At 34.2% G+C, this 10,686-nt stretch overlaps 1 protein-coding gene across 8 annotated transcripts; it reads right to left on the bottom strand.

Annotated features, from left to right (window-relative positions):
• Positions 1-1,657: 1,657 nt before the first annotated feature.
• LOC110817719 (Stress responsive alpha-beta barrel domain protein) lies at positions 1,658-9,391 on the bottom strand. Of its 8 annotated transcripts, none has more exons than XM_022046375.2 (7): positions 6,982-8,494; positions 6,799-6,887; positions 5,735-6,702; positions 5,446-5,580; positions 2,555-2,940; positions 2,340-2,469; positions 1,658-2,255 (listed from the first exon to the last, which is right to left on the bottom strand). In XM_022046375.2, exons 5-7 carry the CDS (start codon positions 2,745-2,747, stop codon positions 1,769-1,771), a joined length of 810 nt encoding a protein of 269 aa, XP_021902067.1. In that variant the 5' UTR covers positions 2,748-2,940; positions 5,446-5,580; positions 5,735-6,702; positions 6,799-6,887; positions 6,982-8,494; the 3' UTR covers positions 1,658-1,768. The 8 variants fall into 8 exon arrangements, 3 of the variants coding, with proteins under 3 accessions (XP_021902067.1, XP_088064588.1, XP_021902066.2); XM_088208462.1 differs by having other exon boundaries at positions 2,555-2,728; XR_015813675.1 differs by lacking the exons at positions 1,658-2,255; positions 2,340-2,469; positions 2,555-2,940 and having other exon boundaries at positions 5,204-5,580; positions 6,982-7,151; positions 8,494-9,391.
• Positions 9,392-10,686: the final 1,295 nt, after the last annotated feature.

The following is a 10,686-nucleotide window of genomic DNA, read 5'->3' as shown; positions in this document are numbered from 1 at the left end:
GAAATTATTATATTATTAACTAATTATTGGTAGGAGCAAAAGCAATCCTTCAATTCAAATTGTCATTTAGAGGTAAGAAGTTAACTCTAATTATTCCTTTTCAATTAACAGCAATTTCTCATCCAAATCGCATCATTAATTAAACAGCATATATATATATATATATATATATATATATATATAAGACAATATTTTTTTTTTAATTGATTTGAATTTCTTGTTAAAAGAGGTAATTTCTTGTTAGAAGTTGTATTAAAATAAAATATAAAAAAAATGTATGAGTATTTTGCTTCAAGATGCTTGGGAAGAGTCCGTGGCCGGGCATCCAGAAGGATGATTCTGTGAACTATTTATTTTTAATAAATGCGCATTTTAAAATCTAGTGATAAAATTTTAATTTTAATTTGCTGTAATAATTAATACCGAAAATAGAAAATGGTTTAAAAAATTGAGTAAAAGTAATATCTTAATTTTATGTCCAATTTAAGTTAACTATTTTTGTAATTCATCTTTTAATAAATAGAGATACTAATGGTTCATTGTAGAATTGTTAGTGATGCATTAAGTTCATTTTTATTCTGCAGTAATGATAAATTAATATTTTTATTTATTAAGAGAAAAATTATAAAAATATCTTATTTAAAACATCATTTTTATTCAAATTTATATATATATATATTTATCATATAGAATTAAAACTTGAACAAAAATCAATCTAAAATTAAATCCCAATATTTAATTTCAGTCACTGCAATTTTTATCAACCAGGTAATATAAATTAGTTATTAATTTCTTCTTCTTTTTTTTTTCGAGAAAAACTTTTACATACCTACTACCTTTCTTTATCTTTTTTCAACATTTAGGTAAAAAGGAAAGCACTTATTGTTGTTATTATTATTTGAAGATGTGCTAGAATTAGTAAAGATATATGAAAACTTTTTGGTAACATGTTGAATTTGTTGTTTTTCTTTTAAAATAAAGCTGAAGTGAATAAGTCATTCCTTGGGCACTCTAAGCATAAGCATAAGCATATTTAAGCAAGATGTGTATAATATTTCATCTTTTTGCTTTTTTTTTTTTTTTAAGAAAAGAAGAAATATTTTTATGCATAGAGATTTTGATTATGATGACAAAGGTAGATCTGCAATTATGGGCATAAACAATTACATAAAAATATTGAAATCTCTGCAACTAATCCTATCCAAATGTATAAATATATTTAATGCAATATTGTAAAATAGCCCATCATCCAATTTTAGGCCTTTCATTTACAAATTTCGCTTTAATAGAGACCCTTTTTGGCATGTTCCTTTTTTTTTTTATTATTATTATTTTAATTTCTTTTGATAATCTTTAATTTGCTTTTAGAGGTGTCCTCCAATCCCTCTACAGAGAAGTCTTTGGGATATGAAGAGTTAAATTAATTAAAGTTTTTTCGTGATACATTATTTTGTTTATGATTTCTGAATTTAACATTGATTAAATGGTTGCATACGAGCTACCTGAGAAATGAAAAGAATTGTTATGTATCTTCCATGGATATCTTGCATACCATAGTTGATTAGATACAGTAACAATTTGAGCTAGTATGCATCACATATATACACACATATATATATATATATATATCGAGAACACACACACACACACACAGAGATAAACAAACTTATATATTTTATTGTGCATATATAATATAATATATACGCACATAATATGCTTATTCTCCTAGTCATATCTGTTGCAGTCTCAACGTCTGAAAGTAAAAGAACTATGGTAAATTTGAGCCAGTATTCGAGTCTTGCACTATTTCTTGCGGGTGATCTACAGGTGGATTTAAATCGCTGCTGTAATTGAAGCTAATAAAATCGGAGAAACCGGGAGAGTCGACAAGATCCGATAAGAAAAAATCATCCATGTTGAAGCAATCCATCATCATGAAATCCGATGTGTCATTTTCTTGGCAACCAAACGACAATAATCCATTGAAATCTCCCTGTTTTCTGACTGTATCCATGAACGGCGTCGTTTGTCCTACTCCATCACTGGTGCTTTGGGAGTTGATCACCACCTTCTTGGTGCACTTGGTCGCTTTGGTGCGTACTATTTTTGAATCCTTATCAAGATTATCATTTGAAGCTGAAACGGCGTTGGATCGAGTTTTTCGTTGTTGAACCTTTTTTCCCAGGTTAGTGTTCCAGTAGTTCTTGATTTCATTGTCTGTTCGCCCTGGAAGCCTCCCAGCAATTAAAGACCATCTAAAATTGGAAACGAGAAAATTCACTACTTATCGGTCGATATCCAAAATAGGAAAGTAATTAGTAGACGACAACCAGTACTACCTGTTACCCAGGAGCTTGTGCAGTCTGATAATGAGTTCTTCCTCGTCGGCTGATATGTTACCTCTCTTAATGTCTGGTCTCAAATAATTCAACCAACGAAGCCTACAACTCTTGCCGCATCTCTTCAAACCTGCAAATTCAATTGAACCCACTTCATATATATACGTATATGTATATATATATGCACACATGCCTGCTGATAGTTTTTTGGCTACCTGCTTGTTTAGGAAGGTTTCTCCACCCGCCTTCGCCGTGGGATTTAATGTAGTCTATGAGGATCTTGTCCTCGTGGGCAGTCCATGCTCCTCTGTTCAAACCCTCCTTTGCACAGCAAGGTCTCCTCCCCATCCCTTCCCCGGTCTCTGCTTCTCTCGATTTATGGGTATATGCTGTATGCTTTGTGGTCATGTTATGCGCGTGTGTATATATACTTACATATCTCCATCACATATATGATATATACAGTAATGAAATATAATATTGTTACTATTAGTGCTGTTATTCATTTGGAATATTCTCGTACGGGTGAGTAGTAGTTACACACTTCCAATCTCCACGTCTAATATTTAATGACATACGTTCAATACAAGTTTACGTCAAGCTGAAAGAAAGAAAAAAAAAATGGGTCCAAAAGTTTGATTATTTTTTATTCATATTTCAACATAATTATTATGTGTAGATATATAGTTTACTAAATTCAGTAAATAGTCATGTACACTAATTTGGAAGGTTTTAAATAAAAAGTACAAACAGAAACACGGATAAGAATACAAAGTTACAACAAAAGCATTTTGATTGCATTCGACGAGGGGACCATCAATTGACACGTGTAATTCACTTCTTATGTAATATTTTAGAACCCATTTGACATTATACATTTAATATATCCCACCAGATATTATAACTCACTTCTTGTGTAATATCTAGTTCCATAGAAATTATGTAATTTATATATGTGTTTATATGTATACTTCGGTTATTTATTATAAGTTGTAAGGCCGATAAAATTTGATTAGTTTAGATACAAATGATCAATTAGTTTAAATGAGTTTGCATGATAGTAAAAGAGTTAAATATATTTAAATGTCAAAAATAATATTTAACAATCATTTCCATTAATTATGATCATACAAATTGACAAGACATGTATAACAAATGAGAGTTTTAAAAAAAAAAGAAACTATAGCAAAAGTAATATCAGAAATAAAGTAGATTAATAAATAAATAAAATACATCAAATTTGATTTGCATATAGGTAGAGATATCTTAAAAATGCTATGAATATATGTTTATACATAGAGACAACCATGGTGGCTATGTAGTTCACATGCTTTAATAGGTCGATGTCAAACCTCCTCTTCCCCGCGAAAGGGAGATTTTTAATGTGTGTGTGCTTACATAATGGGTTAATGGGGTTGCATGTTATGTTCTATAAGAAATAGTGAGATGTTATAGGTACGTGTCATCAAGCTTGTTAAGGGGTTTTCCATGAGAGAGTAAGCATAGAAATGGTCAATTTGACACTAATCACTTTATTTTTTAAAAAGATTATGTGGAAACACTTTGTTAATTCAAGTTGATAAGCTTGTGTAATATAATTTATAAAATTGTCGCTAAAGCAGTCTAAAAATTTTAGTCAATTTTCTAATCGATTTGATTCCTAATTTTGAGAATCGAAGGAAAAGCAACTAAGAGTTTTCAAGTTTGAATCGATTTAACCGAAACATTAAACAAACTGAATCAACTTAGTTCATTTGATTTTTTCCTATATTTGATGAGAAACTTGAATTCTGCAATATTTAATAACGCTCATTTAGCCAAACTCGTCAAAAAACAAAAGTAAAAGTAATTGTAAGAGATTGAAAATATTCCTGCTAAGGTTTTGAAGTGAATGAATGGTCAAAGATCGAAAGCAAAAAATGGAGGGCCAGATGTAGAGCACACTGGGATGAAGGACAAATGGACGGTGGAAATTAAAAGATGTCTTTTGATTGAGAACAATTGTAAGAAAAGCTCTATCCAAATCATTATTTTGTGTAGGATTTGACAACTAACAGAAAATTAAAAGGTAGAATAAAGGGAGGCCTGTACACTCTAAGCAAAGACATAGAACTAGAAAATGCATGCACCAGCCACACCCTACAATTTTAGCACAAAAGACTTGACCACACATCAATGAACAAGCTACTTCATATTCCTACCCGGAATTTTTCAAATAAAATGGATTCGCATGTTTGTGAAATATACCCCTTAGCAAAACAACAACGTTTACCTCTTCCCAAGAGCATTATTACTATCAATGATGTCTTTGAATTAATATATGTTGATTTTTGAGATCTTATTTCAGTTCAATCTATTTCAAGAGTTTCTTATGTCCTAACTATGGTGGATGATTTCTCTAGAACTTGGACTTTTTTGTTAAAGAAAAAATCAAATGTTTCAAATATCTTAAAACAGTTTTACAATATTGTGTCAAATCAGTTCAAAAAAATCATTAAAATTGTTAGAACAAATAACGGTACTGAATTTGTGAATAAATCATGCAAAGATATTTTTCAAGAAAGAGGCATTGTGCATCACAGAACTTGTGCTTACACGCCACAGCAAAACAGCGTGGTAGAAAGGAAATATAAGCATCTTTTACAGGTTGCTAGAGCACTAATGTTCGAGTCAAATTTGCCAAAAGCTTTTTGAGGAGAATCCATTCTCGTAGCTACATACAAAATAAATATTTTACCAACCTTAGTTTTAAAATAGAAAACCCCCTATGAAGTTTTACACAAAAAACAATCGGATTATTCTGTTTTAAAAACATTCAGTTGTTTGTGTTTTATTACAAATACGCACCCTCAAAAGACAGTTCGAGGCACAAGCTTTAAAATATATTTTTTGGGGTATTAAGTCGGTGTTAAAGCATACAAATTATACGACATTTCAAACAAAAAATTATTCATGTCAAGGGATGTTCTATTTCACGAACATGTCTACTCATATCAATCACAACCACCGCAAACTGACCATCACGATACACCCTTGCTGATACCCAATTTGATCATACCAGATGACAATGAAGACCAACCACATAACAAAAGGGAAGTCACCTTACCTGAACCTAGAATTCAAGAACCAAAAATTCGAAGAAGTACCAAAGTTAGGGTTAGGCCTTCCTGGATGGAGGACTCTGTGGCACACATGACAAAAACACCATCTCCAGACTCCCTTTATTTTATGTCAAACCCACCTGTATACAATCAGAATTACATTAATTTTGTTGCACATGTCTCGATTACACAAGAACCAAAATCATATAAGGTTGCTAAAAAGGACAATAGGTGAATTGAAGCTATGCAAGCCGAACTAGATGCACTAGAAAAAAATAAAACATGGGAACTAACCTTGTTACAAGGCAAGACTCGTCGTCAAAGACTACAACCAAGAATTTAGAATCGACTACCACGATAATTTTTCATCAGTAGCCAAAATGGTAACTGTCCGACTACTCTTTGCCATAGCGACTGCAAATAGCTGGCCTATCCATCAATTGGACATAAATAATGCATATTTACATGGCCACATAGAGGAAGAACTATACCTAAAACCTCTAGAGGGCTACACACAAGCAAGCAAAGGACAAGTCAGTGGCTTAACCCGAAGTCTATACGAGCTAAAGCAAGCAGGACGCCAATGAAATAAAGAACTTACTTCAAAACTCCATTCCATGGGGTTTACCAAATCTGAAGCAGACCATTGTTTATTTACAAAAGGGAGAAAAGAAAATTACTTTGCAATAGTTGTTTATGTCGATGACTTGCTTATCACAAGGCAAGATGAGAAATAAATCAATGAAGTCAAAAGAGCGCTAAATGAGGTTTTTACGGTGAAAGGTCTGGGACAAACACGATACTTCCTTAGCGTTGAAATCGCTAGATCAAAAAGAGAAATTTACATCAGCCAACGAAAATATATAAAAGATATATTACGAGACACAGGCATGCAAGAGATAAAAGGAAGTCACTTCCCTTTACCAACGGGGTTGAAATTAAACAGAGGGTAAAGTCTTACCGAATCCATAAAGATACTGACATTTGATCGGGAGGCTACTTTATCTCAACTTTACCAGACCAGACATCTCTTACTCCACTCAATACTTGAGCCAGTTCATGCAACAACTCAAGAAGCCACATTTAGACGCTACACTCCATCTTGTCAGATACTTAAAACAATACCCAGAGCAAGGTTTGTATTTTTCAAAGGAGAACAACTACAAGATTCGGGCTTTTTGCGACTCGGACTGGGCATCATGCCCGATGACTCGTAAATCCACCATGGACTTCTGTGTCTTCCTCGGGTCATCAATGATATCCTAGAAAACAAAAAAACAAACAACAATCAGTAAATCATCCGCAGAAGCCGGATATAGAAACATGTCTTCAACTGTGTGCGAGCTTCAATGGATTACCTATCTGCTCAAGGACTTCATGGTCACGCCTCCTTTGCCTATCATATTACACTGCGATAACAAAGTCGCAGAGCACATCGCAGCAAACCCTGTGTTTCACGAAAGAATAAAATACCTCGATATAGATTGTCATATTATTCGCAACAAAATCTTAAGTAGTTTTATCAAAACAGAGCATGTTACCTCAAAAGAGCAACTCGCAGACTTACTCACAAAGCCACTAGGCAGAACAGCCCACCATCATCTTCTTTTCAAGATGAAACATATCTAAAGTGGCTTCAAACATTGATTAATTTAAGAGAATGGGTGTTCAAAAAAACTAAACTACAAACCTGTTTCATCTTGAGGGGCGACTGTAAAAGATTGAAAATATTCCTGTTAGGGTTTTGAAGTGAATGAATGGTCAAGATCGAAAGCAGAAAATAGAGGGACAAATGTAGGGCACGCTGGGATGAAGGACAAATTGATGGTAGAAATTAAAAGATGCTTTTTGATTGAGAACAGCCGTAAGAAAGGCAGGTTCTGAAATGTTGGTTTTTGTGTTGTATCTGTTAGGGTTTTTTTTTCTCTCGATCAATGTATTCTTCTCTCTCTCTCTCTCTGTATATAAATGCATGTCTGTGCACCATAAATGAACATACAGAAGAAATATTAAAAAACGCTTTATTACCTTTCTTATTTTTACAATGATTTTACTTTAAAACATTAGTTTTCCACTTTTAGCAAAGATCAAATCCAAAGTTAAAAATTGATATTATTCACAACTCATTTAATGTTCTCCAAGCCTTCATCACAATTTCAATGTAAGATCTCAACTGGGATCAGTCCAGTTATATGATTAGGAACAAGAACAATCAAGCAAACTGGCTTAAGAAGTCCAAGATTATGTAGCTCAGTGGCAGATCATGCTCTTTCAATGAGCCATAGGTGACTGGTGCTTCCTTATTGGTTTCCAAACAAAAAAGTGGTCAAAAGCAAGACTCTAGATTAAGATCAAATCCGGGAAATTGAAAATTTTCAAACTTAACCCTAGAGAAGCTTTGTAACAAATGCATTAAAAACTCATAATCTCTTCTCCGGTTGCTTTAATCAGCCATACAACAAGACCCAACTGAGAAGAAAAGAAAGAGTAGGAACCTGAAGAAGCAAACCGACAAAAAACAAGCTGTAACATAAGGGTATCTTTTGGGATCCCCCAATTTTACACAGATTAGAATTGGGTAGAAATCAGATTACTCAATCTAGATTAGGATATTCCCCCAACCTTGAGCAAATAGAAATGAACAGGTCCAGGTTCCAGAAAACTGAGAAGAAAAGAAAAAGTAGGATTACCCAATCCAAACCCAGTTGTACTTTTAACATTCCAATTGAGTCATGGCAGCCAGTGAATTTGATAATAAAATCCTATTTGTTAAACACCTCTAATTGCTACAGGTTATCTGTAAATATGAATATAACGCACAACACTGAAATCATATTCCACAATCGTCTGCTCCAAAATTACTAATTCCACGGTACAACATTAAAATCATATTCCCACAACAGTCTGCTATTTCCATAGCCAAGCTAACATCAATAGCCATGGAGCATAAATAGTTCACCTGAAAAGCTTCTCGACTGGCTTCACAGGTTAGACATTATTCAAAGATTTAACTCGAGAGAGAGAGAGAGATAGAGAGAGAGAGAAGAAATTACAGGCTCGAAGACTGCGAAGAAGAAGGCACAATAAAGTCAACCACGATAACACTCTCCAGATGATCCCTAACCTTCTCCTTCTGCAGATTTACCAGCTCCTCATTCGATTCCACCGCCTCCATTGCGCCCAAATCCTTAAACGCCGCAATGGAAGCGATAGAAAACCCCTTGGCTCTACCAGGAGAGAAGTTTTCGCCGCAAGTGATTTGAGAGATACCGGGGAAGTTGTGCTTAATCCCTTTGACGACCCCAAAAATCTGCTCTTTCGCTTCATCGGTTACGTTCTCTTTCAATTTCAGGAACGTGATCCTGACAGGGGAACCCGGAGATATACCGACGGGGATGGGGACATGATCGGCAACCCAATCGACGGCCATGACGTCCTCGCAGATAGGCAAGACGGACTCCTTAACCACGGCTAAATGGTTGGGATGTGCGGCGTAGGCGCTGAGATCGTCTTTGGAGGCGTATCGGCTGTGGAGTATGTGGGTGAAGGAGAAAGCGGATGATCTATTACAGAGGATGGGAGAGGCGGTGAGGTGAAGGACGGTGTCGAGGGAAGTGAGGGCAGAAAGGCCACTGAGCATGGCGTTGAGTTTGGCAGGGTCAGTGCCTTGCTTGACATTGAAGAGGACAACGTGCTCGATGGTTTGTGCAGGAGTGGTGGATGACATGGAGACTGAGAGGGTAGAAGGTGAGGATCTGGAAGGGGACCTGGTAAGGAAAGGGAGGTTGAGTTGAGAGAGGCGTTTGGGAGGAGAGAAAGCGAGGAAAAATGAGGAGGAAAAAAGGGGGCGTGCCTTGAGAGAGAGCATCATCGGGTAAGAAGTGGATTTGAAGTTGTAGGGTTGAGGTGACAGTGATACGTGGGATTTATTTGGGCGGGATGGATACATATTGGGCTGGGCAGCAGTTTTGTGTACTAGTATTCAATATATGTATATATATATATATATGTGTGTGTGTGTGTGTATAGAGCTCACTAAGTAATGCCATCGCTCCCGTTGCTTTGTTACTTGAAACTTATGTCACGGCATTAATAATGTGTTTCTTTATAAAATAAAACTTTAGTTAAAAATCAAATGCTTTTGATTTTCTTTATTGCTGTTAGCTTCTTTCAATTTAGTCCACATGATTAATTATATCTCTAACGGTACAGGCATTGGGCAAACCTCTATAGTTAAGAGATTAGAAGTTTCATGGGTCAGGCTGAGATGAGAGTTGAGTTATCTGGAGGGAACTTGAGGTGAGTTCTATTAATGAAAATAGGATGTGTTGAACCAATATTATGTGGGAAATAATTGAGACTTAAGAAGATGATTAGGCGGTCTTATCTACATTTTGGCCAAATTCCATAAAATACTTACTATTAAGTTGCCTATGGAATGAGATTATGATGTTTACCAAACTATATATATATTTTTAGGAAGTAATTAATGTTAATGAGTCCGTTTCGTTTAATATTAGTATTGACTAAATTGTATTAAGCATATATATATATATATACTTATTACTCATACAATAAGAAAAAATATTTTAAAAATATAACACTATTCACTTTATATTAATGATTAAATTTGAGATTGAATAGAGAAGTTGGCTTTCTTCAAGCTTACGAGATAAACTTTGATGACATGCTACAGATCATATTAACGACCCTGCTTAAAGTAATCTCTTTAGTTATTTCCTTGAATACTAAATCGAGTAATTTATATTTTATAATTATTAACCCATTACTTCAAGTCACGCATGAATAGAGTTTTTTGTCGTTTTGCAAATGGCAAATACATGATCCCATTTTGGTGTATGGAAAGGATGTGGGCACACAAAAACGACATCGTTAGAGCGGTTTTAAAAGATGGGCTGAATTTGTTTCATGGATTGGGGGGTGATATATAGTTTTAAGTTAAATGGATTGAATTAATGATTGGGTGTAAAAGATTTGGGTTTAAGAGAAATCACAAAATGGATTCTATGAAGTAAATTAAAGTGTAGTTGATTAGCAAAATAAAATGTAAATTCAAGGTGCTGTGGAGTAGGTTTTGTACAGAGTTTACACGTTATCTTACTTTTTAGTTTTCGTAAAACATAGTTTACACATTCATTTAAAATAGAAAGAGCATGTCAAATAATATTTTTTTTAAAAAAAAAAATTCAGAAATCGAGTATATTCTTAACGATAATAAAATTATA

This window comes from Carica papaya, chromosome 7 (genome assembly GCF_054855325.1).
Source record: "Carica papaya isolate Zhongbai chromosome 7, ASM5485532v1, whole genome shotgun sequence".
In the NCBI taxonomy this organism is placed as follows: Eukaryota; Viridiplantae; Streptophyta; class Magnoliopsida; order Brassicales; family Caricaceae; genus Carica; species Carica papaya.
This window is presented reverse-complemented; position numbering and strand designations above follow the sequence as displayed.

Bases quoted from the DNA above. Each gene is read 5' to 3' on its own strand.
- LOC110817719 (XM_022046374.2), bottom strand. From the start codon at position 9,389: ATGTATCCATCCCGCCCAAATAAATCCCACGTATCACTGTCACCTCAA.